Consider the following 27,428-nt stretch of genomic DNA (forward strand, 5'->3'; position numbering starts at 1 on the left):
GTGAGGAAGATTGTCCCTGAGCTGACATCTGTGCCAGTCTTCCTCTGTTTTGCATATGGGATACTGCCGCAGCAAGGCCTGACAAGCAGTGTGTAGGTCCACGCTGGGGATCTGAACCAGCGAACCCTGGGCTGCCCAAGTAGAGCACATGAACTTAACCTCTATGCCACCTGGTCACCCCCAAAGCTTCTGTTTTTTTTTTAAAGATTTTATTTTTTTCCTTTTTCTCCCCAAAGCCCCCCGGTACATAGTTGTGTATTCTTCATTGTGGGTTCCTCTAGTTGTGGCATGTGGGACGCTGCCTCAGCGTGGTCCGACGAGCAGTGCCATGTCCGCGCCCAGGATTCGAACCGACGAAACACTGGGCCGCCTGCAGCGGAGTGCGCGAACTTAACCACTCGGCCACGGGGCCAGCCCCAGCTTCTGTTGTTTTAAGCTGCCAAGTTTGTAGTACTTTTTTCAACAGCTTCAGGAAACTCAAGACACTGCCCATCCATTATTTTGCATCTTTTCCCCCTTGCTGCTTGAATTAGGATTGTTGACAACCCTGGGTTTCATTTCATCTCAAACGGTTGATTTGCCTACATTTTCATTTATTATTCATCTTCTCGTATAGTTTGATTTTTAAAAAATTGTGTTTACTGCAAGATCAGACAAAGGTATTGGAAAATCTGGCAGAATATCATTGCTGTTATTACATGTGTGCCAGAAGTGGGAGACATTTATAATATTGTTCATAACAGCGTTGTTTGTAAGAGTGAAACCTGGAACCAGTTCAAATGACTCCTGAGAAGAGAGTGGAAAGCAAAATGTGGAACAATGGACTACTATGCAGCAGTGAAAATGAGCGCACAAACTCCACAAGTCCACATTTATGGCTCTTACAACAGTGCAGTGTGAGAAAAGCACAGGGCAGAAGAATGTGTAATGATTCCATTTATGTATAAAAGTTCAAAACCATGCAAAAGCAACATATTATTTAGAGATATATACATATGTGAAAAATTATACAGATATGCAAAGGAGTTATAAACACAAAAATCAGCCCTAGGGAGGGAGGGTGGAGTACCTGTAATGACTGATGACTAATGTCTCCAAAGTCATGAAACTCTCTGAGGGTGAGACTGTCTTCATTTGTTCATCAGCTGAGTGCCTAAGCTGCTCTGTGCTGGTGCCACAATGTGAAACAGCCTTTGCCCTTAGGAAGCTCAGATCTAACAGGGGGACGTGAAATGTCAATGCATAAGTACAGTGCAGCACGAGAAGTGAAATATTAGAAATTTGTGCAACGTATAGAGAAGTGAGGTGTGCGTTCGTGTGCATGGGGAGGTCAGGAAAAGCCTCCTGTGTCTTGAAGCAGGTAAATAAGGGTCCGGTGCCAACACGGCTCCTGCTTCTCCTCCCAGTGAAGGTGCCTGGAGGAATTTGTCCAAATAGCAGGTTATCATCTCTAGCCTTTTCTCCTCTCTTTATTTTTCTAGAAACTGCACATCCGCTCTTTAGTTCCTTCCACTCTACCACTAATTCCAGTTGAGGGAATCTTTGTCAGTAAAGCCCAGTCTGAGAAGCTCCTTGGGAAGTAAGGAGATGCTCTGAACTGGCACCTTCATTGCTCTTAAAACTATGACTGTTTACATGTGTCTACTCTTACCCTTCAACAGTTACTATCTTAACTTTTGCTTAAGGACGTACTGTTAAAATGTACTTTTTGGGAATAGTTTCTCACAGGGGGAAATAGTTAAGCAAAATACAGTTTTGTCATGGAGTCTATCAAGTGGGTTCATGAGTTTTGGAATTAGCAGGTGGATGGGGAACTTGATCTCGTTCCTATTTTAAAACTTTGTTTACTGGCGGGTATTTGATGGTTACAAAATCCATTGGTGAATTTAACGATATGTTTAAATGAATGTAATATCATTACTAGGTAGCCTTTTTACATTAAAAAAAGTTAACCTGATGGTAGTTGACGTTTCTAATAGTTTACTTAGCATAGCAATTTCAATTTCTGAAGGATTTCTAAAGTTACCCTGTTCTATGGCCACAGCTCATGCCGCTGAAGCCTAGCAGCTGTCTTGAAGATGTCCCATTTGTCATGAGGGGACCAGGTAATAGGGGGAATGGATCAGCTCAAGTCCCTCACTAACCACTGGAAAAAATGATTCAAAATGCATTCTCCACTGGATCTGAATTAGATTGTTTTTAGCCAAAGGTCTTTGCATCATTTAAAGAAGTACACGTGAGTGTATTGTGATTTTTAAAATGAATCGTAAATATCAAAATGATACAAAGAGTGAGTTTCTGCATGAAATGCTGTTTAGCATTTTATAATATCCAAAGAAGAATTGTGAAAGCAAATCCCCTATAGCCTTGAGGTTTGATGTGGCCAAGACAAGTGGAGAAGCTCTGATGCATACGTGTTGCATGTATCTGTTTGGAAAATAAGCCACTTTGAAGAGGGGTACTGTTTTGGAATAAATACAGTTGGATTTATTCTAAGAAACTTCTAGTGTATTTCTGGATCCTTGAGTCAGAATAGAAGGTAATGAGGTGAGATCTCCATGTTAGGGATCCACGGAAAGTGTCTCTGGGCTAGGAGTCGAGTGGTTTATTTTTTTTTAATGGAAGTAGGCATGCTTTAAGGATAAACTTCTTTAAGGCTGTTCAGAGCGTTGCCAAGATTAGATGGATCATCTTAGAAAATGTGTATGCAGAATGATTAGGCAGTATTAGCCATTGTATATTTTATGGGAAATCCAGCCAAGTGTATTAGTGCCAGTTTGAGGAATGACTTAGAGTTCATCAGAGTGCCTCTTGGACGAGGAAGGGACCTGGTGTTTGAATGCCTCTATTTTGCCATGCGCTGTGCCAGCATTTTTTTTACATGTTCCTCATCATGGCCCCATGAGGGGGGTAGTATCGTGCTGAGTTCACAGACAGAGAACTGTAGTTTATCCAAGGTTGCATGACTCTTATTATCACTCAAGTGACAAAATTGGGATTTGAAACCCAAACTGGTCTGAATACGGAATCCTGTCCTTGTTTCAACTACATCACACAGTTTTGTAGCTTGTCATAGTGACATTTGACAAGGTATAAGCATACGCAGTGGGGTTAATAGCTTATATTTTAGTTTAAAAGGACACAATTATTTGCTTTGGCTGAAGAAAGTTCATTTGGAAATAATTTATTTTAATAGTTTGAGGCAGAGGGTGACAGCCTGTTTCTGTAAATAACATCTTATTGGAATACGTCGTTTCCATATCGCCTATTGCTGCTTTAATGCTACAATACAGACCCAGTAGCTGCAGCAGAGTCCCTAAAATATTTACTGTCTGAAAAAAACAATTTATTGTCTGGCGCTTACAGGAAAAGCTTACCAACCCCTATTCAAAGGAAAATGTATAAAAATGAAATAAACTCCTAATTTTGCAGATCGTCGTTTGTTTTCATGTGGATTGAGCAGATGTAGAAGTTGAATTGACAGTGTACCTCGTCTCAAGATGGCTGGGATGTGAACATTTCTCATTTGTACAGAGAGTGGTTTGGTTGAGGACATCTCAGGGCATCTTTTTCATTTCCTTGCCTGGTAGGTGGCCTACAGTCAGAACAACTTTTAATGTAAAAGTCAGAATACGTTAATTTAGTAAAATCTGTGTTTACGGGTACTCCAGGTACACAGCAGGACTCTCTCGGCAAGTGCTTCTCATTGGGGGCAACGCTCCCCCTAGAGGCCACGTTGGAATTAGGGGTGTTTTTGTTTTTAGTGTAATGTATTGAAAAATACATTATTATATTATAAATCACTGTCCTTTTATTTCTCCTTTATACTTGAGTTAAGACATTATGTTGATGATTTTTTGAAGTTGTGTTTATGTTGATAATATCTATGATTTTCATTTCAAACAAGCAAAGGAGGCTTTACAGAAATTTGTTTTATAACAAAAGGAGAGCTGGGTCTGGTAGTATTGAGCACTGCTGCCCTAAGTATTTGGCGTTTCTTTTCAAAACACTTCCAAGTAAAGAGAGCTCCCTTAGAAAGCCCTGGACTTTTGGACTCCGAGGCTGCTTGTGCGTAACTTCTTGCTCGCTGGCAGGCATTAGAAGTTGGTTTTCACACTGGTAGGTTTCCACAGCTTTGGAAGGAGCCTCCAGAGAAAGACTATCCTTAAACTGCATTTAAATGTCCACACCGAGTGAGAAAGCACATTGAATAAACGCCAAAGAGAAGGCCTGTGTACCTTTTGTCACTGTTTGTGCACGGAGAGTTCAGAAAAAAACACTAATCGAGAGCCGTGGACCTCAAATCAGGTGACCATGGGAACTGGAGCTCCCCTTGAAGTTGAGATCTCACTTGCAAGGGCCCCGTGAGGTAGAGGTCAAAATTATTTTCTAATTCTGCTGCTTTTAGATTTTTACCGTAAGGGTAAAAATGGCCTGCATTTGACTAAAAGGGTTGATAGTCTTGTCTGCTGCAGGGGTTTTGTGGAGTCCTGGCCTTCATATTCAGCAGAGAGGGGAGCAGTTTCTTTGCCTGGAAGAAGGGCATGGTGGAAGAGGTTTTCGAGCCTTCATCTGAAGCGTGTGCTTCATAGGCAGCCTGTAGTGTAGGGTGGTCGCGCTCCAGTTCTCTTTGGCGCAGACTGCTTCACAGCGCCCTAGGTTACTGCTGCCGTTCTGCCGGCGAGAGCCGTCATGCCTGGAGCCTCTGGATTAGCCAAGGGTTTGCTCTACCATTTCTTTTAAAGCTTGCATGAATTTCTGGCTTAAACATTGGACAAACAACAGTTAAGTTCTTTGGCCAGGTCTTTGGTGCCCAGTTTATCCATTCATTTAACAAATACCTCTTCAGTTCCTACTGGGTGCCAGGCACTGTTACAGGTGCTGTAAATGCAGCAGGAAATAAAACAGAATCCCCATCTGGCAGGGTCTTATAGTCTAGTGGGGGGCTTGTATTCTGGTGGGGGGAGGTGGACAGTAACAGCAGATTATCTGAAAGGTTATAAGTGGTAGGGAGAGGAGACGGAGAAAGAGAGGCAGAGAGTCGGAGAAAGAGAGGGAGGAGTCAGAGGTAGAGGGGCATGTGGGGGACAGAGAGCCGGACACTATGAGACCATTGACGTTAGTTGTCTTGAATTTAAAAAGAGACACAATTAAGGCCATGTTGTAACTTTAAAATTTGATTTATTAAATAATGCCACCTTTATGAAGCTTTATTTGAGGGGGTTTGGGGGCCCCAAGGATTGCTTGCCGAGATGACTTGAGTTTTCTTAACTACGTTTCTTAGTCTAAAACTCCTCCACTGAGATTGGGACGAGTCGCATCCAGCCTGGTTTCTTTCAACATAGAGACCACTTGGAAGCACTTGTTCCTAGGAGGAAAGGAAGCTGCAGTGTTAGTCAGGAGGCCTAGGCCAGAGCTGGCCCTGCCACTGACTTGTGACAGTGCCTTGTCACACACCCTCTAGGCTCTCCTGGTCATTTTTCTGTCAGGGAGGATTGGGCTTAAATCATCAAGTTTTTTTCAGGATCAAAAATGATAGAATTCTACCTTTGGTTAGATTCCTGTAAGTAGCATATATGTAGGGCATTTAGTTTCAATTTTCACTTTAAAGCCAAGGTAGCCCAAATTCAATGTTTTTTAAATAAAAGGGATTAAAACTTGATCTATGGGGGTTTGGGGCAAAATATTCTATAACCAAAAGGGTAGCTGACTTTTGCAAACTTCACTGTAACTTCCAGTTATTATTGATCTGCATTTAGAACAACATAGACATTTTAGAGATGAAGATACGGATGGACTTTCCGTGCTTGGTAAGTTAGAGACAGCCCAGGGCCTGCGCTCACCCATCTAGTAGGTTCTCCACAGTGCCACACAGCTTTCCCTGGTCCTGTTTGAGACATTTTCACGTACTTTTTAAAGAGAAGCGTTAGAACTAGGTCGCTGCGGCCGTGCGCTATCCCTGTAGTAGCTAACTTTCTTCCTGGTGTTTCTAGGGTCAGGACTAATTTGTGGAAGACTTGTTTATGGTGTCAGCATTCAATAGCTATCCTTTCATAGTTGGAAAAAAATGCTAATAATTTGTTAACAAATATATCAGGCGATGTTCTAAGCCCTTCGTATGTATTACTTCATCGATTTCGCCCAACTAGGCTGCAGTGAAATAGAGAGAGTAGCAGCCAAAGCCCGGAGTGGTTAGATAGCCTGCCAGGGTCAAAGAGTGAGTTGTAGTTGGGATTTGAACACAGTTGGTTCCAACATCTGTGCTCTCCAGCGTCACGCTGTTCTGGCTTCTGTACATTTCAGGGATCAGTTGGAACCATTCAAGAAAGAGAGGGTCACTGATGAGATTTTAAAGTGAACCTCACTGTGGAACCGACCCATGTTACCTGGACCCTTGGATTTCTCAGATACGTATGTGATCCAATGTCTAATAGTAGCACTTTCTAGTGTAACTCTAAAAATCAGGGCTTTAGACATAAAGACTGCATATTATGTGATTCCGTTTATATGAAATGTCCAGAGTGGGCAAATCTATAGTGATAGAAAGTAAATTCATGGTAGCTTAGGGGCTGGGGAAATGGGGAGCGATGAGTGACTACTGATGGCTACGGGGTTTTTGTTTGGGGTGATGAAAATGTTCTAAAATTGATTGTGGTGATGGTTGCACAACTGTGGATGTACTAAAAACCATTAAATTGTGCACTTGAAAAGGATGAGTTGTATAATATAACAGTTATATCTCAATAAGGTAATTAAAAATAAGGGGAACATGAGGACTGTTATATTTAGTTCATTTTAAATTGAAGTTTTTAAATGAGGATTGAAGAAAACAGGAAGACTCATCTCTCTTTTATCGTTTATAAATAGAAACAGGAAGATGAAGACTGAGTTGACTGTGTAACCCTGGATTTTAAATTTCTTATATTGACTTGACATTATAATTTAACTTTTGTTTGAAAACATTGACTTATATTGTTAAAATGTTTTAAATATTACAGTATCTGATTGCTAAAAAGTAGTTTTATATCTGTTACTGAAGAAAGTCCCCCAAATAGATAATGTTGTTTAGCCAATGGAATAATTTCAGGGCACACACATCTGACTTGCTCTGTGTAGTCCATGTCATCCATTCTGCTGTCTCTGAGAATAATGGGTTATTTTGCTTGAATTGGAACTTAAGGTTAGAGAGGTTTTTCAAGGCTATTTTGTCTGAATTTAATTCATTTTGGAGTTATCCATTAATCTTTTTAAGAAGTTATTTGTAATTGCAGGTTGTGCTACCTCGTAGTCGTTTCCGGTTCTTTAAGTTGAGTATCCATTTCCATAAAGAATATTTTATTTTGCCCTAATTGTTCATTTTGAAGCTCCAGTGGTAGTTCTCCGGTCCCAGGGTTCTGGGGTTTGGTGAACCAGTGTACAGGCTCACCCCACCATGATGTTTCACAATATTGTGTATTTTGCACATAACCAAACATTCATTCACCAAATAGTTATGAGTGCCAACTGCATGCCAGGAGAGAGCCATGACCCACACGGACCCTCAGCCTTGCCCTTCGAGAGCTGAATTCTGGTGGGGCAAGCCCAGCAGTCCTAATATTCTAAGATTGTCCTCACCTCGCCATCTCTCTACCTCTTCATCCCAGTGGTTACCTTATCTGCATCTTCGTCACCTCTCTCGGGCCTTATTTAAGGACAGGGACCAGTACTTCACAGCTGTCAAATCCCTAGGTTTTGTGCTGAGGTGTGTGAATATTCTCCATGCTGGGTTCTCCTAGTGCGTGGTTGCTGTTTTAATGAGCCTGGCGAAAAGAATCCCATGTGTGTCCACAATCACCTTGATGAATTGGATGTGGTTTACTTCCCAGTGACTTCATATAGCTCTCTGTGTCATTAACTTTGATAAATAAAATAACCAAAGCATTACTTGGTTTCCTGTTGTTGCTATAATCTTCACAAGTCTAAATAAATCTTTACATTAAAATGATATTGTGTATGTTCTGAATATGATGCTTTCGTTTATGTCTGAGTTGTGATGAATATGCATTATTTAAATGAAGTATATACTTTCCCTAGAAAATACTGATTAAGTCAAATCTTACTAATTTGATTTCCATCAAATCCATGCCACTTTAAATTGCCTTAATTTGGAGAAAACAGAATTCTTAAAGGGGAAAATAGTGTGAGTTCAATTGTCAACCCTTTTTATCACTCTGCTTGGCTGACTCTAAATTATCTTCAAAAATTAAGAAGGGTGGACATTTGAGGCCTGTTGCACAATTAATAAACGTTAAGATTTTTTAAGTGACAGTTAGAACGCTGTGAGTACAAATTCCAAGAGTGTATGTCATATCTTCTGCTGAGCTCCCCCGTGTGTCCTTAGCTGCCCTGTTCTGTTCTTCCACAGTTCCCTGCACCTTTATTGGAGGTCTTGCACATAACCTGTGCTGTGGTTACTCCTTTGTGTGTCTCATTCCCACTGGAGACTACGGAACTACGGCCTGTAAAGTGTAGTACTGTTCGTTCTCAATTGCAGTATTTACATCTCAGATGTCACCTATGTTTGAAATTGTGTACAAATTCAGTTGATATTGAATGTTGTCTTTCTTGGTAGAGTTTCCAGTATGGCTTCTGCACCAACTTCTAAGTATAATTCACACTCCTTGGAGAATGAGTCTATTAAGAGGGTAAGTTGAGTTTTCAAATTTATCTGTATTTTTCTCTGCATTTCTCTTTTTGTATTTGAATGTTAGTCATTTTGAGTTTATTGAATTATTAATTTCATTATTCATCCACATAATGTAAATTCTTTAATACACATGGTTTTATTTATTATCCCGCCTTGTTCCAGAAAAGACAGAATGTGTTATGTGTGTTAAGTGAGTTTTGCATTTGTAAATCCTTTCACGTAATTTCATCTTTGAGAACCTCTGTCTTGTGAACTCCTGGCAGACATTACATTTAATATGCTAGGCAATCCCTTGCCCCCGAAAGCTTTCAGAAAGAGGTGCTGGAGGGCCAAGGCTCCCTGAGCAGGCTGTTACACCTTCCTAAGTATTGGTGTTATTTTCTAACTATGAGGATAAAATAGTTGTATGAACAAAACAAATACAACTTTAGCAGAAAATGGTTCAAAATACTGAGGGGAAAATTGTGTAATTAGGGGGAGATTTGGGGACATATATTGAAAGGAAGGGATGAATTTCAAATCAGCTTTATTCATGCCCTTTTAAGGCTTTTGATACATGTTGTCCCCCAGCAAAGGTGAACTCACACTCCCACCAGGAGCATATGGGGGTGCCCGAGCAATCGGAAGACAGCCAACTAGTGTCTTTTAATTTATATTTCTCTGATTACTAACGAAGGTGACCTTTAAAAAAAAAGTGTGTTGTTTATTGTCCATTTGTATTTCAAATGACTGTGTCCTTTGCCTATTTGCCTTTTGGGGTATTTGGGGGGATTCTTTTCTGTTTTATTTATTTATTCTAAGTGTTCTTTATATATTATCATAATCAAACCTTTATAATATACATTATAAGTTGTACTCCTAGATTATTGCTGGCCTTTTAATTATGCTTATGATGTTTTGCTTTTGAAATACAGAGGTTTAAATTTTTTATGTAATCACATCTATCAGGCTTTTCTTTTATATTTTCTGCTTTTGGTGTCATGTTTACAAAGGCGTTTTTCATCCCCAAAATTTCATAAGTTTTTATTGTATTATAGTATTGTTATGGTACAAGAATCGGTTCTAAACACAAATAACTTCAAGAAGGTAATTATAAGTCCTTGTGTAACATTACTCTGATAGAAAGTATATCCTCTGTTAATCCCATCTTATCCTGTGTTAATCAAACATTCATGTCCTTTATTTTATGGTTGAATTATGCTTTCTTCTCCTGACCCAGAACTGTGGTATTTAAAAGGTATACCGAATATTAAATTTGCTCATTATACTTTTTTTTATTAGTGAGGGGCAGTGTTAAAGGATGATGATAATTTCTCTCCAGTCTTACCGTTCATATAAGGTGTGTGGTTTTGCTCCTCGTTGAGGAAGGCATTCCTGGCTGGGAACCATTTGTCTTGCCTTCCTAGTTAAACTGCTTAGCTTGCAAAGACTAAAACATACTGAAAATTGGCTAGGAATTTTCATCTTATGCCTGAATAAAAAAGATAAAACCATTAAAAATCCAGCAAAGTGCCCCTCTTTGACAGCTTATATCTTACCTAAATACACACTTTGCATTTCTCTTGTTTTGTAATACTTTACATTTGCATAGCCCTTGATAATTCACAAAAATGTGCTTCTGCCTTTTGTTTCCCTTAATATTCACACAACCCCTTTGAGAGAAGTATTACTAACTTCACACATGAAATGATTGCAGTGTGACTTTGGAAAACAACTCGAAAAAAATGAATGAAAAGTAATGCCGAAACGACCTTTTGCCCAAACAGGTGTGAATGATGTGCCTCCCCCATCTGGCAGTGGACACAGGCGGCGTGTCATTGGTATTCATGTGTCAGGGCAGCTGAGTAGGTCGACAGACAGCTTTCCTAGGCTTCCAAGTCACGATGGCCAGCTATGGCAGATTATCCTCAGAACCACCTGTGGGTTTTGGTGGGTAATGCACTGCCTCCCTGGCACAGCTGCTGTAGCCATTTAATGAGGCACATGCCTGGGAATACCTCTAAAGCCAAGAGGTCTAGAGACTAGTAAAGTAACGTGAAGAATTTGTGTAGATGGTTCCTAAGGCCGTTGTCCGCTCCTAAGTTCAATGACAGACCACCTTTTCCTCTTACCTAGTTACCTGCATGAAGAAGCATCTTAGTAAAATGGGAAACCCAATATATAATAACAGTTATTTTCTGACATTGTAAGAAGATTCTGTAATTACTGTTGCTTGGTTAAGGCCCCATTAAAATGAAGTTTTCATTCCTACTCTTAACAAAAGATGACTAAATATTTAATATAAAAAAAAGAAAGCAGCCACCGTATACATGTATTTATAGAATACACTTAATATTTACTTTGTATCACTTTCCTGAATGCTGTTAAGTATAAAGCACTTGGAAGGGGTGTTTAAAAATTAATATTATTGAAAAGCATGCTAACGTTATTTACAGAAAAAGTTAACACAGCTAATGAATGTTGATGCTAAGTTGTATTTTTTAGTTTAATTTTTCTGTGCCAGTTTTCTATAATGGTAAATATCTCTCTAATTCTTTCCTTCAAAAAGTATATTTTGGTTGGTTGTGTTCCAGTTTGCTTAAAAACCTGTGCAAATGTAATATCATTACTTCTGATGCTACTGTTTCATTTCCAGACTTCTAGGGATGGAGTTAATTGGGATCTCAGTGAGGCCGTTCCTCGACTTCCAGGAGAGACTCACGTTGCTGGTAAGGATCCTATGAAGTTGGGATTTGAGTAGCTTGTTAGGAGGTCCAGCAGGATCAGATGGCTTCAGTCCCTCTTGCTCTTTAGAAGTCAGATTTAGACCAATCGGCTAGCTGTGTTTCAAAGTGTTAATATAGAGAGGAGTATCTCCGTTAGTTTCTTCATCAAAGAGTTCTTTCACGAGCTTCATGCTCTCCAGCATGGTGATAATTTTTACTCTGTACCAAAGACTGAGAATTACTTCAGGGAAAAAAGTGTGGATTATCTCTTGAAATTCTCTTATTGGAGCGATAAGCTCTCATGGTTTGAGATTATAACAACAAAATGATATTAAGGTTTTCTAGTGAATGATGTATGCTTTAAAATGATCAACTTAAAGGCTTAACGTCTAAGTATTCTCTTCTTAGAAATGTAGGAGACCATACTGGTTTAAAATAACTTTCATTTGCCAGATAACTAATGTTATTAATATTGATGTAACATTTTGATTATTGACTGACTTTTTCATGATAAATTCGTATTAAGAGGAAGGTATTTACTTTGGAAGGACCAGCTCATTCTGGCTTTGGAAGCATCTGACAGCTTCTAGGCCAAGTGCTGATGCTGTGGGCATTCACCTTTTACGTGAGGGTCCACACCCTCCTCTCAGATTCCCGTGTATTTGGTAATGATGCAGTTACCATCGTTTCAGGGAACCTTTCAGTTTCTTGACTAAGACCTGGGTTGTTTACCGTAAATGGCTAAAGCATGGTGCTAATTAGATTAAGGTCATAAATGGGATGCCTTTGTGAGTTAGTTAGCAGTGCACCATGAGAAACTATTCCATGTCCACAGACTTGCACACATGATCCTAGTCTTTAAAAGGAAACCAGTGGCATGTGGCCTTCCCAATTTCTGGGTAAGAGCAGAGGATAACTTACTTTTGGTGGTCTTTGTATATAAAGTTTTGGTGCTCTGTGTCAGTGCCAGAACCTTACCGAGGTAGCAACTGATTGAATTAGCATGAAGTAGCCTTACTGGGTATTTTTCATTTACCACTTGAGGAGAAAGGGATTTCAAAATTATTAAGAAAAAAATTTAAAGCCATTAACACATTCAAGGACATCCTTGAAAGATAAGAAAAGGTATATTTTTCTTATGATAAATTAAGTTTCCTGATTTCATTTATCCTTATGTTTGAGTCTACTAAAGATGTACTGTTCTCTTGGCCATCTGTTTTATGTCACTTAAATGTTTGAAGTGAATCTAGCTGAACTCTTCTCTGGACTATTAAAAGAGAAAGACTAGGCTCTAGAAACATTTCTGCTGCTGACATTTATTTATTAAAAACATCACTGTTGTCTGTGTGATTAGAGGTTGGCAAACCTCAAGACCTATCTGCTGGTCGGTCTGTGAGGCTGTCCTATGGGAATTGCCATCCTCTGGTTGAAGTAGCCCAGTAGATGCCTTTCCAACCACCTGATGGTAGTTCACTTATCATTCACTTCTGCTTTCCAGCCCTTCTCACCTTGCCCCCGGTAGTGATGGCAGTGTGGGCGTGCTCAGGGAAGCACTGCTAGTGCCTGGAGGTGACACGTGGCCACGCTAGTTCCCCCGCAGCCCCACCTGACGTAGCATGGCGAAGTAGAAACATTGCCAGTGCTCGCTTTCAACCTTTTCAGTGATTTTTTTATTGTAGTTATTCTTAGCCAAATAGTTTATATTAAATTAGTGCCATTTGTTGTGTATCTTCGTATATATTTCCATTATTTTAGGGTACTTTTTTTATCTTAATAGACAAAGAAGTTATTTACATATGTCCTTTCAATGGCCCCATTAAGGGAAGAGTTTACATCACAAATTATCGTCTTTATTTAAGAAGTTTGGAAACGGTAAGTAGACTCTAAGACCATAAAGATGGCCCTAACTGTTAAAGATGATGCTGAACTGTTTCTCTTCTGCCTTGCAAGACTGACTGTGAATCACATTAACGTGGGGGATACATTTGCTTCTCAACTCTTAATTTTTGGCTTATGCAAAGCTTGTTTACCACTAACACTTATATATATAGGAATAGAATAAATTTAAAAAATAAGTTTTGTCCCTCATAAGAGTGGGGAGGGGTTGGTAACTGTCCTCATGTGCTAGTTTGGAGAAGTTAGGTCTAGAACAGTGGTTCTTTACCAGAAGCAGAGGTGAGAAGCACCTGTGGAGCTTGACAAGTGCCACGAGTGCCGTGGATGTACTGCAGCAGAATGTCCAGGCCTGTGGCCCAGGCACAGCTGTAATTTTTAAGACGGAGGAGGATGCTGATGTGAATCCTTTATAAAGACCCATTGCACTAGAACTTTCCAGGTGTTCAATTACAAAGCACAGGTAGCAGTTTAGAACTAGGATGACTATAGTGTGGCTTAGTGCCACTCTAGCTTTTCATTCCACAACCGTGAAATGTTTTCTGCAGCCTTTCACAGAATATTCTATTGCTGAAACAATGAGATGGTGATGAGATGTTCCAGAAGGGAAAGAATGACTGACTAGCTGCTGTGGCTGGCACAGAAGGACCTATGGTAGATGTGGTGGGTTGCCCACAGGCCGGCCTAAAGAGGCAGCTGTGTTTTGCTGAGATGGACCAAGGAGGAATAAAGCGGTCCAGGGTACATGCAGAGTAGCCCACTGCAGCTTATACACAGGAATTGAGACTGTGGGGGGAATCTGCCTTTTGTTTTATTGCTTTTATCCCACAATTTCTTCAGGACAGTTCTAATCTACATTAGTTTGCATCTTTTGATTTTTTTAAATTATGGTCATTATTGTGTCCAAATTCTGAAAAACACTGTTTATTTCTCCTAATCCCTTTGCTGTGGGAGCCCACTTCTCTAGTGTTCATAGTCCCACAGGGTTCGGAGATTGGGTATTTTATTTATGTGAATCTCTTCAGGCTTCTAAGTAAGACTAGAGCTGAAGAAATGTTCTAGTTTTCAAGAATGCAAAAAAAGATTCTGGGAATTAACAGCAGTGAGGTAGATGTCAACCCTTGGCAACAATTCTAGAAATAATCACTTAAACAGATGATTTTTTAAGAACCTAAGAAAGAAAGAAACCTTTGGGCGTGTTATTGACACATTGTCTTGATTGGCATATGACAGACCCTAACAAAGAAACATGGGTGAGAATGGTGGCAGTGCACTTAGGTAGAATTATAGACTGTGTATTAAAAGCTCGATGCCAGTCAGGAACGGTGGTCACTAATGTCTTGCTGTGCGGGACCCTTCCTCTCCAGCGTTTCTAATATAATGCAGATAAGCACATAGAAAGCATTCATGTCCAACATGTGAAATACACCCAACGAGCCAACGTGCTTGATGACAGAATCGAGGTTTGAAAAGATCTTAATGGGCTAGGATATTGGAGTGAACCTAGTAATACGAAGTTTAGCATAGATAATATTCACTTAATAACAACCAGCTGTATCAATAAAGGATGGAGGTGGTCTGTGTTAACGGAGACCCAAGCTTATTTGGTCCAGAAATTGGACATGGTTGATTAAAAAATTAATATACCTGTAGGCTGAACTAACAAAAGCATAATGGAACGCCCAGACAAAATGAGACAGTAGTCCCATCTGAAGTGCTATGTTCAAATCCAGGTGCCACATTTTAAGAGGGACATTGACAAACTAGAGAGAGATCAGACAAAGCGAACCAGGCTAGTGAAGGGGCTGTCATATGAGCAATGATCCAAATAAATGTTGATCTTTTGTCTGAAGAAAAAAAGACTGAAGGGAGACATGACAGAGCTACCTTGAAATATATGAAGTGCCTTCTGTGGAGCAGGGGTTAGATTCACCCTGTACAGCTCCCAAGGGTCAAATTGGGACAGATTGAGAGATTTTGTGCTGGTATATGCAACAATCATCAAAAGTTAGAATTAAAGCAAGTGTTACAGTGCCTTTGACCTCTGAGACACTTGGCTCGTTGACCAGGCACACACACTCACTTCCATTTTATGCTGTCATTGATGCTGAATTGGGGAAATAATATTTAAACTTTGCTGCCGTGACAAGATTCTGTATATGGTGTGATCTCAACTACTTAAACAAAAACTATCTGTAGAAAAGAGACCGGAAGGAAATACACCAGAAGTTTTAGTACTTGGGATATCTGGAGAGTAGAATTATGCCTGCTTTGTTTTCTTCCTTCCATTTGGAATAAGCATGTATTACTTTTATAACTGGGAGAGCACTTAGCAAGCTTTATTTATTTTGCATTCATATGGCGCTCTAGAAGGTGGGGATTAGCACTGAATGGGTGAATAAAATGCCCATTTGACACTGACTACTAACTTTTTTCTTCTTCCACTAAGTTTTACATAAACATTTTGACTGCTTGGCCACAACATTTAGTCCAAGTAGAAAAGCAAGCAGCTAATGGCAGAAAACATCAGATAAAGAAAGCCACTTAAGTGGCTATGCAGAAGCCTAAAACATAGTCATCACAGTGGTTCTTACTTAAAGTCCCAAACAAGAACATTAATTGTGGATTCTGCTGCAAAATGTGAATGCTTTTCTGTGTGTTTGACAAAGAGCTGTCATCTCACTGGCATTTTGAAGCGGACGCCTGTGTGTTTCAGGTATGTAAATGCTGCAGTGGGAGTACCGGCTGACTCGGGAGTCAGCTGTTGAGTTTCGTGAGGTGTCAAGGGCATGTTCCTTGCTCCCATTCCCCAGTGCCCTAGAAGCACAGTGGTCGTTTCCTTAGTTTTTCATGGTGGCCTGCTTCCACCTGGCCCTCCTTCGTGGTCTCCCCCCTCCACTCTGCCCTGCACGCTGCCTCCAGAGCGATTCTCCTTAGAACGAGGCTGACCCACTTACTTCTCAGTCCTAAAACTCTTATTGGCTCCCTGTTGCCCACAGAATAAAATCCACTCTCCTTTATGTGGCATAAAAATCCTTCTGACTTCTCCGGCTTCAGCTCACACCACTTCTCCCCATACCAGTCTCAGACTATGCAGTGCCTCCTCCCTTTCCCAGCACGTGAGGCCCTTCCATGCCTCTGTACCCTCGCATGTGCTGTTCTCACTGCTCCTGGCTGCCCTTGCAGAAGCCACTCTTTGTCTTCAAGAAGCCATCTCAAAAATCATATCGTTTCTGGAGCCGTCTCCAGCTTCCCTTGAAGGAATCTCTCCCTCTTTTTGTCCCCACAGCCCTTTTACCCATCTCTGTGTTAACACTTACTGCTGCGAAACCTTCCCTGGCTGCCCTCTCTAAACTTGTAATACTCCTCCCACCGCCTCCTCTCCCCCTTCTGTGTGTGTTGTTTCTCCTGAGCACTTGCCACTGTCTCCTAGTTTATGTATTGCGCTGCTGCTTCTCGGTCCTTGTCGGTCTGAGGACAGGGATACTTGTCTGTCTGTTCACTGGCGTACCCTCAGCACTTGGGACGGAGTCTGGCACTTCGCAGGTACTCAGTCAGACCGTGGTGAATGAAGGAGTTCTGTCTTGTTTAGTTGCTGCATGTCTGTGGTCTTAACTAATGGTGAGTCATTTTGGTCCTCCATGCCTAGCTAGCACAGTGACCCCTAGGCAGTAGGTACTCGGTAAAAGTGTATCCAATGAATGAACTTGGGAGGGAACAGGCCTTGTCACTGTGGTTTGACCACAACTTGGACCCTACGAAATCGTGGCATCTTGAATACGAGTTTTGCTTTTGGAGTTTAGAAATCCTGTAGCCACCTTTTGACCTTGGGGGTGCTCAGGAATTTGGCTTGGGGGTCGATCTCGTGACTACAGAAGGGGCTACTTTAGGTATGTAACATCTGTAATCTCGTAGACTACCATGGGGAAGACTGTTTCCAGGAACGTTTTGGGTTCAGGTGCCATAGAGGATGAGAAAGATGTTAACCCTTTGCGCATTCATATCTTTATTCCAGAAACATCCAGTGAGCACCATGGTGAATCTGACACCATGCTAGATAAATGTTAGGGACACGAGTAATTGCGGTATAATATGGTAGAGCCTGCAGTGGTTGCATAATGCTGTGAGGTTACAACGGAGAGGATGATTAACCTCTAATGTGATGAGTCATAGAACACTTTATAGAGGAGGTGATATTTGAACTGAGTCTCGAAGAATGGTAACAATTTCCTGGACAGGAGGGAGAGTGGGAGGAGCATATCAGGTAGACAGTTTCCATATCGCATGTTTAACAATATGAAAAAACACCATATAGTCTGGAAATGGCTGAGTGATCTGTTGGAGCTGGAACACAGAGGGCAGAGGGAGGAGTGGGGAATGGGAGGAGACGAGGCTGGAAGAATAGCTGCCTCAAGAGTCTCGTAAGCCACAGTTCAGCAGTATACATGTTACATGGAGAATGACATATTGGATGTGTATTTCAGGAACAGAAGTCAGTTTGCAGCGTGTATGATGGGTTAAGGGAGGGAGAGGCTGGAGGCAGGGAGGCCAACTAGGAAGTTATTTTAGTTTTCCAGGTAAGCAATAAGGGCCTGTAGTCGTAGTCGTGATAGAAAGGAGGAAACAGCGTGAGAGATTCAGGAGGATTTTGGTGGCCATTTGGTGGTGGGAGTTGAGAATGATTCCTGTGACTTTTTTTTTTTTTTTTTGCTTGAATGGTTGGAGTTGCTCCCATTCATCAAAATAGACATTGTAGGAGAAAGAGTATGTTGGAGATAAACCCCTGGGGAAATAATCTGAATGTGTGCACTTCAACTGTACCACTACTAGGTGGAAATGTGTCAGAGCGGTTGGAAACGTGACTCTGAGGCTTCTGAAGTTATTAGCATGTCAGTAGATGAGATTACCTGAGAAGAGTATGTGACCAGAAAAAAGAGATGCCGGCTAAGGAGAGAACCCTGGGGGACAGGAACGTGTTTTTGTGCTGGGGAGAGAAAGAAGAGCCAGTGGAGAAGAGAATGAAGCAGCAGCGGTCAGAGCAGCAGGAACTCCCCTGAGAGAAGGCTGTGGTAGAAGTCAGTAGAGGAGAAAACTCTTGGGAAGGGAAGGAGCAAACCACGGAGTGAAATGTTGCAGGGTTCAGTAAGATAAAGAATGAACAGAGGCCTAGAGGGTGGCCATCGGGAGGTCACTGGGGGCCCTGGGGAGAACAGGTTCTTCGGAGATGTGAGCCTCATCCGTCTCTCTCTTGGTCCTCCTTCCGCCTTGTGGTGGGAGGATTCTCCAGCTGCCAGGCCTCAGCACACTTCTGTCTGTCCGTTCTCCCCATGACCCCATCTGCCCCTTGGCTTCGGTCTCTTCTCTACAGCTAACATTGTATGTTCACAAAGCTCCTTAGACTTCACTGAGCCCTCTCCCACTTGCCCTCATCCCATCTGATGACAACTGACTGGTAGGCAAAGCAGATGCTACCCCGGCCCGTTCCCTGGTCTTTGTTTTCTAGTGCTGACCTTCCTGCCGGCCCCAGTTTCTCATTTCTTACTGCCTGCTGGAGATCCTCGACTTTCACCTGGCATCCCAGATGCATGGCCAAGCCAAAATTCTTCAGCTCTTTTTCCCTCCCCGGTTCCTTCTTTTGGTGTCCTTGTTTTCCATGATGGTGCTACTTTTCTTCATGTCACCCTGGAGTCACCACTCTCCCACTCTTCCCACCTCCTCTGCAGTCTTCTTCACATTTGCCTGCCTTTTGTAGTCCTCCTGCCCATCCTAGTCTGAGGTCTGTCACCAGAGCCTGTCTCCCAGGCTCTGGCAGTAGCCTCTCCCACTGCGTTCTCTCTAGCTTCCTAAGACAGTACTGTAGTCTTATCATTCCTCTGCTCAGAAACTCGTGGTGGCCCTTTCCTTCCTCATTTCAGATTCCTTGGCCGGCATTCAGGGTCCTCTGTAGCCGACTCCTCCGTCGTCTTCTCACCTCTCTCCTGTGCATCCCCATGTTCTGGCTCGGGGACACTGCTCAGTGTTCCCTAAACGGGCCCTATGCTTTCTCCCCTCTGGACTTTCTTCAGGCCATTTTCTCCGTCTAGAATACATAGTCATCCCCACCTCAACCCTGCTATTCACCTCCCTTTTAAAAGTTATTTTGGAATATTTAAGATAGAAAGTTTATAAAGAATAACATACACATCTGTGGATCCACCACTCAGCTGAAGAAATCCCATTCCCCTTCATTCCAGAGGTAATCACTATTTGAAAGCTGGTATTTCTCACTCCTGGTCATTCGATACACCCCTTTTTAAAAGAGAAGGAAGTATAGGAGATGTGTAGAAAGCTAAAGGAAGGGAGGCTTTTAAGCTTTCCACTTGAGCAGATGATAACCCTTGGGCAGTATAATTTGGTTCTAGGATTAGGACTGCTGACGCGATGAGAAATGTGCTGTGTATACAGTTTTCATTTTCTGACGATAAGTCAGAAACAGTACGTTCTTCCTGGATTAAATTCAAGGAGAAATTTGTTGATAGGGTTTTCTCTAAAAGATAGGAACATAGTGATCCAATTCTTCAGGCAGAGTATCACCCAAAGATTCTTGAAGGCCTTCTATAAAGAGAGAACACATATTAACTTTTACAGGGTAAAGGTGAGGACCTAGAGTGTCGAGATCTGTTTGCTTTGCATTTTGATGGTTTCCTGGTACAGAGACAGGACTTGGAGAATCAAGATGGATGGGTGACCAACATATCCATCAGACCCTGTCTCTCAGCCGCTTCTGAAAAGAGCTTCCGACAGGTGCTAGGTATCATGCGGCCCAAGAGCTGGGCATCTGGCAAGTGTGGCGGCACTTAGGTTCCATAGTCTCTCTAACTGGCTAAAGTTGGAGCTGTAAGCCTTGGACACCACCCAGAAGGGAGGCAGAGTTTACCTGCCATTGTGGACATTTCAAAGCCAGACCTATATTCTTTCCCAGAGGGAAGGCCCGTCCACTTCATTACAAGCATGAACAAAGAGGATTCCTGTAGTGTTTTTCTTTTCAAGAGAATACATTGGAAACTTTTCAAGGTTGTTCTTTTTTAGCTCCTTCTGCCTAGTGGATTTGGCAGTTCTTTTCATTTTAAAGTAGGTGAAATAAGGTAAAAAGACTGTAATAAAACCATCCCAGTGTGTCTGTAAGGAAGAACATAGGATCCGTTAACTATAGGTGTTCTTTTAAATTTCAGTCTTAAATCATCTCTTTATATTACTGCTGCAAAGCAGATGCTGTTTTCAGGTTAAATACAAATGCTTCCTGCTGATCATCTAGGTTTCTTTGCCTCTGTCCCCATTCTCAATTTGCCAGCCTCCAAACTGGAGAGTCTGTGGGCTACTGCGCCTTGATGTGGAAAGTCATGAATGAATTTAATGAATTGGTTCCACTACAAGTTCAGGCTTTCAGACCTCAGAAAGGGCCTTGTCGCCGCTTTGGCAACTCTTTTCGTCTCGGACTGACTTCTCGTTACCTCCCCTACTGCATCAGTGACAGACCTTCCATGTTCTTTTATTGACCTGTCTGTTGCTCTGTTGAAAAGTGGAAAGTCGTCCTCACTGAGCTCCCATGAATTCCCTCTCCCACCTGATGATGTCTGTTTTCCCCGGCCTTTCCTCCTCCTCTCCCATCTGAGAGGAAGGAACCAGACGTCTTCTTTCCCACAGCGAGTCCCTCTACTTGAGCCTTGCTCCTTTCTCCGTTTACTCCTCTGGAGCCCAGGTGCCCCATCACTTGTTCTGAGTCTGACATTTGTGGTTTTCCTGCCCCGCTTCCCCCATAGCTCTGTTCAAGTCTCTTTATTTTAAAACACTTTCTTGCATCCCGTCTACCCCCTGATTCTACTATCCTTTTTCTTCCCCTTCTTTGCCAGACTTCTTTAAAGTTAGTCCACACATGCTGCTTCCACTTCCGGGCCATTCACTCCTTCACTTCTTGTGGTCTGGCTTCTGTTCCTTATTGAAACTACTCTTTCACTGCTCAACTCTAGTGGCCTTGGTTGAGTCCTCAGCTTCTTAACTTCTCTGTAGCCATGGGTATTGTTCAGTATTCCTGTCTTCTTTATCATTTTCTTCATGCATTCTTGGCTCTTTTCCTACTTCCACCTTTATCGCAGTTCAGTTTTTTCTTCTTACCTCCTAAATGTATATTTGCCCTGGAGTTCTGTCCTTACCCTCTTCTTTCTCAATTGTCAGTTGCTTTCCAATTCTGTAGCTCCAGTCCTGATCTTTCATTCTTCATTCATTGACTATTTGAGAGCCTGCAATGTGTCAGGCACCATGCCAGGCATGAGGATATAGTGGTGCGCACAGCAAACAGCCTCTCCCTCGTGAAGCTTTAGTTCTGATGGGACTGACAGGCATTAATCAGATCATCACACCAGTGTATAAGAGCAAGCTGCAAGAAGTGTTGCATGGGAGTAGTACAGGAGTGCAATAGCTTGAGGAGCCTGGGAAATTGTCCTGAGAAAATGATGCTTGACCCGTGGTCTGAAGAAGGAATAGGAGTTACCTAGTGCTTGGCAGGGGCTGGGTTGGAGAGAATAAGCTGAGAGAACAGCATTTGAGAGGCCCTGAGACCGAAGGGAACATGAAAAGATGACTGTGTGGCTGGGTTGGGTGTGAGGAGAATGGTGAGTGAGGAGCAGAGGAGGTAGGTGGTAGCCAAATGACCTCAGTTTGTAGACCCTGTTAAGGATTTAGATTTTTAGAGTTCACCAATGAAAAGCTTCAGAAGTGACTTAAACAGAGGAATGATAGCATCCGATTTACTTTTGTAAGAGATCACCCAGGCTACTGTGTGGAGGGCGGATTGTGAGAGGAGCGACAATAGATGCAGAGACCACTGGGCCAATTCCAGTGGTCCGGAGAAGTTGCTGGTGGAGATGGAGAGAGGATGACAGATTGGAGATTGATTGAAGAGGTAAACCTGGGAGATTGGATTAAGGATAACATACAAGGGATGTCGGGATGACTCCTAGGTTTCCACTGTCGTAAGTGGGTGGATGGAGTGTCAGGCACTGAGATAGGAAGATGTGTTTCATTCTGGACATTGTGAGTTTGAGGGGCCTTTGGGATCTCTCCAAGTTCTGTATTTCCAGCTGCCTCCTGGATACCTGTACTTGATTAATTTATCATAACCTCAAACTCAGGGTATCTAAAATTGACAATGTTAACCTTTCTCTAAGATCCCCTCCTATGTTCTTCACATCTCTTAGTGGGGCCACCTTCATCCCAGACACTTGGGCCTAAATCTGAGTCATCTTTGATTCTTCCCCAGTGGCTCATCTCCTTCTTTTGCTTTCTGCTCGGTCACTCTCCACTTTCAGATCCTCATAGCTTCTCACTTGCACTAAAACATTAGCTTCTAGGATTCCGAGGAATGGGCGTAGCGCTCTCCTTGGTGGTGCAGAGTGCTCAGTGGTGCAGAGTGCTCAGTGCTGCTAGATGCATCTTCATAAGGCGCCATTCTGTCATTGCATTCCTCTTCTCAAAACGCGTTCTGTGGATCCCAGTCGCCCTGGTCTAAGCTCTGGGGTACTCCCCAGGGAATCCCCCTGCTACCTTACCTTAAACCTGGACCGCTTGTTTTTTTATAAAACCTCGTGCTTTCCCACATGTGTAGCTGATATCACTGTTACTTGTTTTTAGAACACCAATCTCCAGCTGCTATTATTCCACCCTTTAAGGATCACCTTTGTCGTTGCCATCGCCACAGAACCTTCATGTGACCCAATCAATAAGAAATTGTCTTGCCCTCCTCTGACCTCTCATTCCACTTTGTCTGGATTTTTTTTTTTTTTTTGTGGCTCTTGGTACTTGCAACCTAGCATTGTGGCTATTCAGGTACACATGTCTTATCTCCCAGACTGGGCCCTGAGCTCTGTGAGGGCAGTGTCCACATCTTATTTATCTCTGCGGTCCTCAGCATCTGGTATAATTTCTGTTACTCAGTATACACTCCAGAGAGAGCGTGAATGAATGCATCTTTTTAGATGTTTTTTAATTTACTTCTCAACTATTTTAGATACTTGGAGGTACAGAGGCACAGAATTTTGAGTTAGAATGGACCTTTGAGAATCCTTAAATATTTAATGATGTTTAGATAGTGATGACTCAGGTTTCTAGAGAGTTAAGCTAATTTTCCCATTCCTGGATCTTCCAGTTTGGCCTGCTGGCTTATCTGATCTTGAACTTGTCATTTGGGGAGAACGTGGCAAGTAGCCTCATTACACCGTGGGTGCCTTTGGCCAGGAGCTGGCTAGTTCTCCTCAGTGTCCCATTTTCTGTTTTGTCTTGGGTCAGGCAATCAGAGCTACAGAATTCACTCTATAGAGGGACAAAGGATAGCAAAGGAGGTCTCGTCTCACTTTTAATTCTTCTGCTTTTTTTTTTTCCTTTTTTTGAGCAAGATTAGCCCTGAGCTAGCATCTGCTGCCAATCCTCTTTTTGCTGAGGAAGACTGGCCCTGAGCTAACATCTGTGTCCATCTTCCTCTACTTTATATGTGGCAAGCCTGCCACATCACGGCTTGCCAAGCGGTGCCATGTCCGCACCTGGGATCTGAACCAGCAAACCCCGGGCCACCAAAGTGGAACACGTGACCTTAACCGCTGAGCCACCGGGCTGGCCTCTGCTTTTTTGTTTTTCATTCTTGCTTCCATGTTGATATTAGAGTATCAGACTTTTATTTAGTGTCTAGTCTATGTATTTTTAGATGTAAGTTTGACATTTAGGAATACTGTTGAACCGGACACTCATAAATCTCAATATAATCTAAGCATAATAACAGACTACTTGATAGTATGTTTTTAATACCTAGATTATATTGAGAAGTAAATACATTATAATATGCAGCTATATGTGGACACAGTTAATTGAGTAGTGTCTTGTTTCTCTAGGCATTTGTATTTCAGTCATGTAGTGAGGTGTCTTCACCCCATGCCAACCGCTAAAGAATGCCTTATTATAGGTACCAACAGAAACACCTGCAGCTGCTTGCTAGAGCATACTGATCCACTATATTTGCAGAGCACAGTTGTATCTTCCAAATGCTAAGATATTCTCTGCTATAATAATAGTAATAACTTCATTGTTTTCTAGCTACCATGTGGTAGGCACCATGCTAGGTACTTTTAAACCCATTGTCTCTGATCATCCCTATTTTACAGGTAAATGTGGCTGAGAGATACAGTAACTTGCCAAAGTCATCCAGCTGATAACGTCAAAATTCAGATTTAACCAGTTTTGTCCAACTTAAGAGCTTGTGCTCTTTTCTTGACACCATGATAACCATACTCTTACACTTTTTAAACTTTTTATTTTGAAATAATTAGGAACTCTCAAGAACTTGGCAAAATAGTACAGGGAGGTGCTGTGTACGCATCACCCAGCTTCTCCAGTAACCATACTGCTTTATCAAAACCAGGAAGTTGATTGGCACCAGTCAGTTAACCAAGACTCTTGACTGTGCTTGAATTTCGCCAGTTTTTTTGTGCACTCATTTTTTCATGTTTTTTGTATACAATTCTATGACGTTTGATCCCATGTATAAATTCATGTAATTGCCACCAGCAATCAAGATGTACAACTCCTTTGTCACCACAAAAGAACTCCCTCATGCTGCCCCTTTATAGCCACAGCCTCCTTCCCCTCAACCCCTGGCAAGCACTTCTCTGTTCTCCATCGCTACAATTTTGTCATTTAAAGAATGTTATAAATGGAATCATACAGCACTTGATCTTTTGAGACTGGCTTTAGCCCCTCAGCATAATGCCCAGAAGATTCTGCCAGGTTGTTTCGTGTGTGTTTCCATAGTTCATTCATTTTTGTAGGTGAGCAATATCCCATGGCATGAATGCACCACGGTCGTATACTTTTTGACTTTCTAGAATGCCCATGAGCTATATTTATATTTCATGAAGAAATGGTTAGTTTTTTGTATTGTATTCTAAGGAGAAGGATTTAAAGTAAAAGAAAAACTTAACTTTATTTCTGTCCCCCAAAAGGACATCTTTTAAAGAACAAAAATTCAGTGAGCACCTTTTAAAGTTTTTCTTGATTTATCAAAGTTATCTCACACAGCATTAAAGAAAATATTGTAATTAAAAAGTTTGTGTAGGCCTTCCTATCTTTCTCCATATGAATATATATTTTATTTTATTGTAGTCACAGTGTATTTCGTATGCTGCTTTTTTCCACTTAAACTTATTTTCCCATGTACTGTAATTATTCTAGTAGCTGCATGTCTGTTCCATCGAGTGGACTAACTGCACTTTTCTCTACCCTGATGCCTACCGCTGGTTCTGTTGAGCATCTTCATGCATATAGCTTTTCCTCCTGGTGCCTGATAGCTGCAAGATAAGTTCTTAGGAGTGCAGTTGTGGAGTGAAAGGGTAGGACCATTTTTATGGCTCTTTTGATGTGTGTTCCCAGACCTTGGCTTGAATCTCACCCCTTCCCCCATGTTTAGTAAGCAAGTTACTGAAGCCTTTTAAAGCCTTGGTTGCCATGTCATGAAACAAGGATACTTCACCTATGTCCAGAATGGTCGTGAGGATAAAATGAGACGATGCGTGCAAAGCCCCTGTGGCAGTACCTGGAACAAACAAGGTATTCCATACATGGCAGCTGCTTTAATCTTGTTGCGATGATTGTGGTGTGACTTCACTACTGTGATTCCGTCGCGCCATCAGTCTTGTGGACCCCTGGCACCCAGCACTGGATAAGGATCGGTGGAGAAGCATTGTTAGGTGTTCAGGCCCTTCTCCTTTGGGAAGTGCACCCATGGCTAAAATAGGCACTACTTCCAGATGCTTCGTTTCTAGTACAGGAATACAGACATGTACATTCATGGCAACAAGGCAGAGTGAAGCGAGTGGGGTGACAGCAGACTGCATCAAGTGTTGTAGGACTTCCAAGGAGGAAGCGATTAATTCTGTCTGATCTAATGGGGAAGCAGGGCTTCGTGAGAGGTGATGCTTGCTGAGCCAGGGCTTAAGCCATGGGGAGAATTTTGGTAGTTGGGAGAGCTAGATCATCCTAAGCAAAGGGAAGACCAGGCACAAAGCACAGAGGCCTGATTGTAGACGAAATGTTTGCAGAACGGTGAGGTGGTCGCTTGCGGCGCACAGAATGTTGTGGGAGAGCAGCCTGCAGAGACAGGCTGGAAGCGACATCATGGGGCCTTTGAATTGTGTCCCTGGGCATTTAGTCTTTATTCTGTAGGCAATGCAGAATGGCAGATGTTTGGGGATGCATTTTGGTTGCATCGTTGACTATCTTAATGCTTGCTCTTTCGTGTGTGATCTCTGTCATGCTTTTGTTCGTAAAAAGTGGTAAAAGGGCCAAAGTAAAAATGACCTGAAAGCATACGGTTGTTTTTTATATGTTTTTGAAGTCCGAATTAAACTGACAGAAATACTGACTTTTGTGTTTTTGTTCATTACAGGATTCTGCTCTCATACTTGATGTTCCTCTGGGTGTGATCTCGAGAATTGAAAAAATGGGAGGCGCGACAAGTAGAGGAGAAAATTCCTATGGTCTAGATATTACTTGTAAAGTAAGAGATTCAGTACTTTCTTATGCAAAAAAAGGCACATTAGTGTTGAATGATAAGTAAAAACTTAATGTGGGTTTAAAAAAAACATCAAAGACCCCTGTTATCTAAGGCGTTGGCATGGTTCTTCCCTCATGATCAAGCTTTCCCAAACTGCCTGGGGAAATAGTTGCTATAAAAGGGACCCTCTGTTGTCACCAAGTGTGAGGGCTCTAACTGGTCGTTTGTTAGCTTGACTGAGTGGGAGGAAATCTTTATAGATAAAATTTCACACTTTTTAGTTTTTGTCCCAGCTTACTTCATATGATGTGTTACCAGCTAGACACCTTCACCCCGTGACAGGAAGGAGTACTACAAGAGCTCTCGCCCTCTGTGAACAGGATGTACTCTGACCTCTAACGACCTTTCTAACTTCTGTTTAGAGGTAGTAGCCTGACATTTTGTTTTGGCATGGTGAGCGGTGGAGATGTAATGATACAATGTACTCAGTTACAGTAGTGATCGTTACTGAGCATCTCTGTCAGCCCAAACAGGGGCTAAGAGCTTTACGTTTAATCCTCAGAGAGGGACA

General features: G+C 42.0%; 1 protein-coding gene across 11 annotated transcripts in view; it reads left to right on the forward strand.

Annotated features, from left to right (window-relative positions):
* MTM1 (myotubularin 1) overlaps nucleotides 1–27,428 on the forward strand; it is a 98,231-nt gene that overhangs the window by 14,304 nt on the left and 56,499 nt on the right. For 3 of the 11 annotated variants that reach the window (XM_070605900.1, XM_070605901.1, XM_070605896.1), the window contains exons 2-5: nucleotides 8,612–8,684; nucleotides 11,322–11,394; nucleotides 13,169–13,263; nucleotides 26,750–26,860. In XM_070605900.1, the coding sequence (XP_070462001.1) occupies nucleotides 8,622–8,684; nucleotides 11,322–11,394; nucleotides 13,169–13,263; nucleotides 26,750–26,860 (342 nt within the window). In that variant the 5' untranslated portion in view covers nucleotides 8,612–8,621. Of the gene's footprint in view, nucleotides 1–3,432; nucleotides 3,587–6,303; nucleotides 6,412–7,271; nucleotides 8,685–11,321; nucleotides 11,395–13,146; nucleotides 13,264–26,749; nucleotides 26,861–27,428 lie in introns of those variants that run through there. The other 8 variants (XM_070605904.1, XM_070605906.1, XM_070605902.1 and 5 more) reach the window with 7 other exon arrangements.

This window comes from Equus przewalskii, chromosome X, assembly GCF_037783145.1.
Source record: "Equus przewalskii isolate Varuska chromosome X, EquPr2, whole genome shotgun sequence".
Lineage (NCBI taxonomy): Eukaryota > Metazoa > Chordata > Mammalia > Perissodactyla > Equidae > Equus > Equus przewalskii.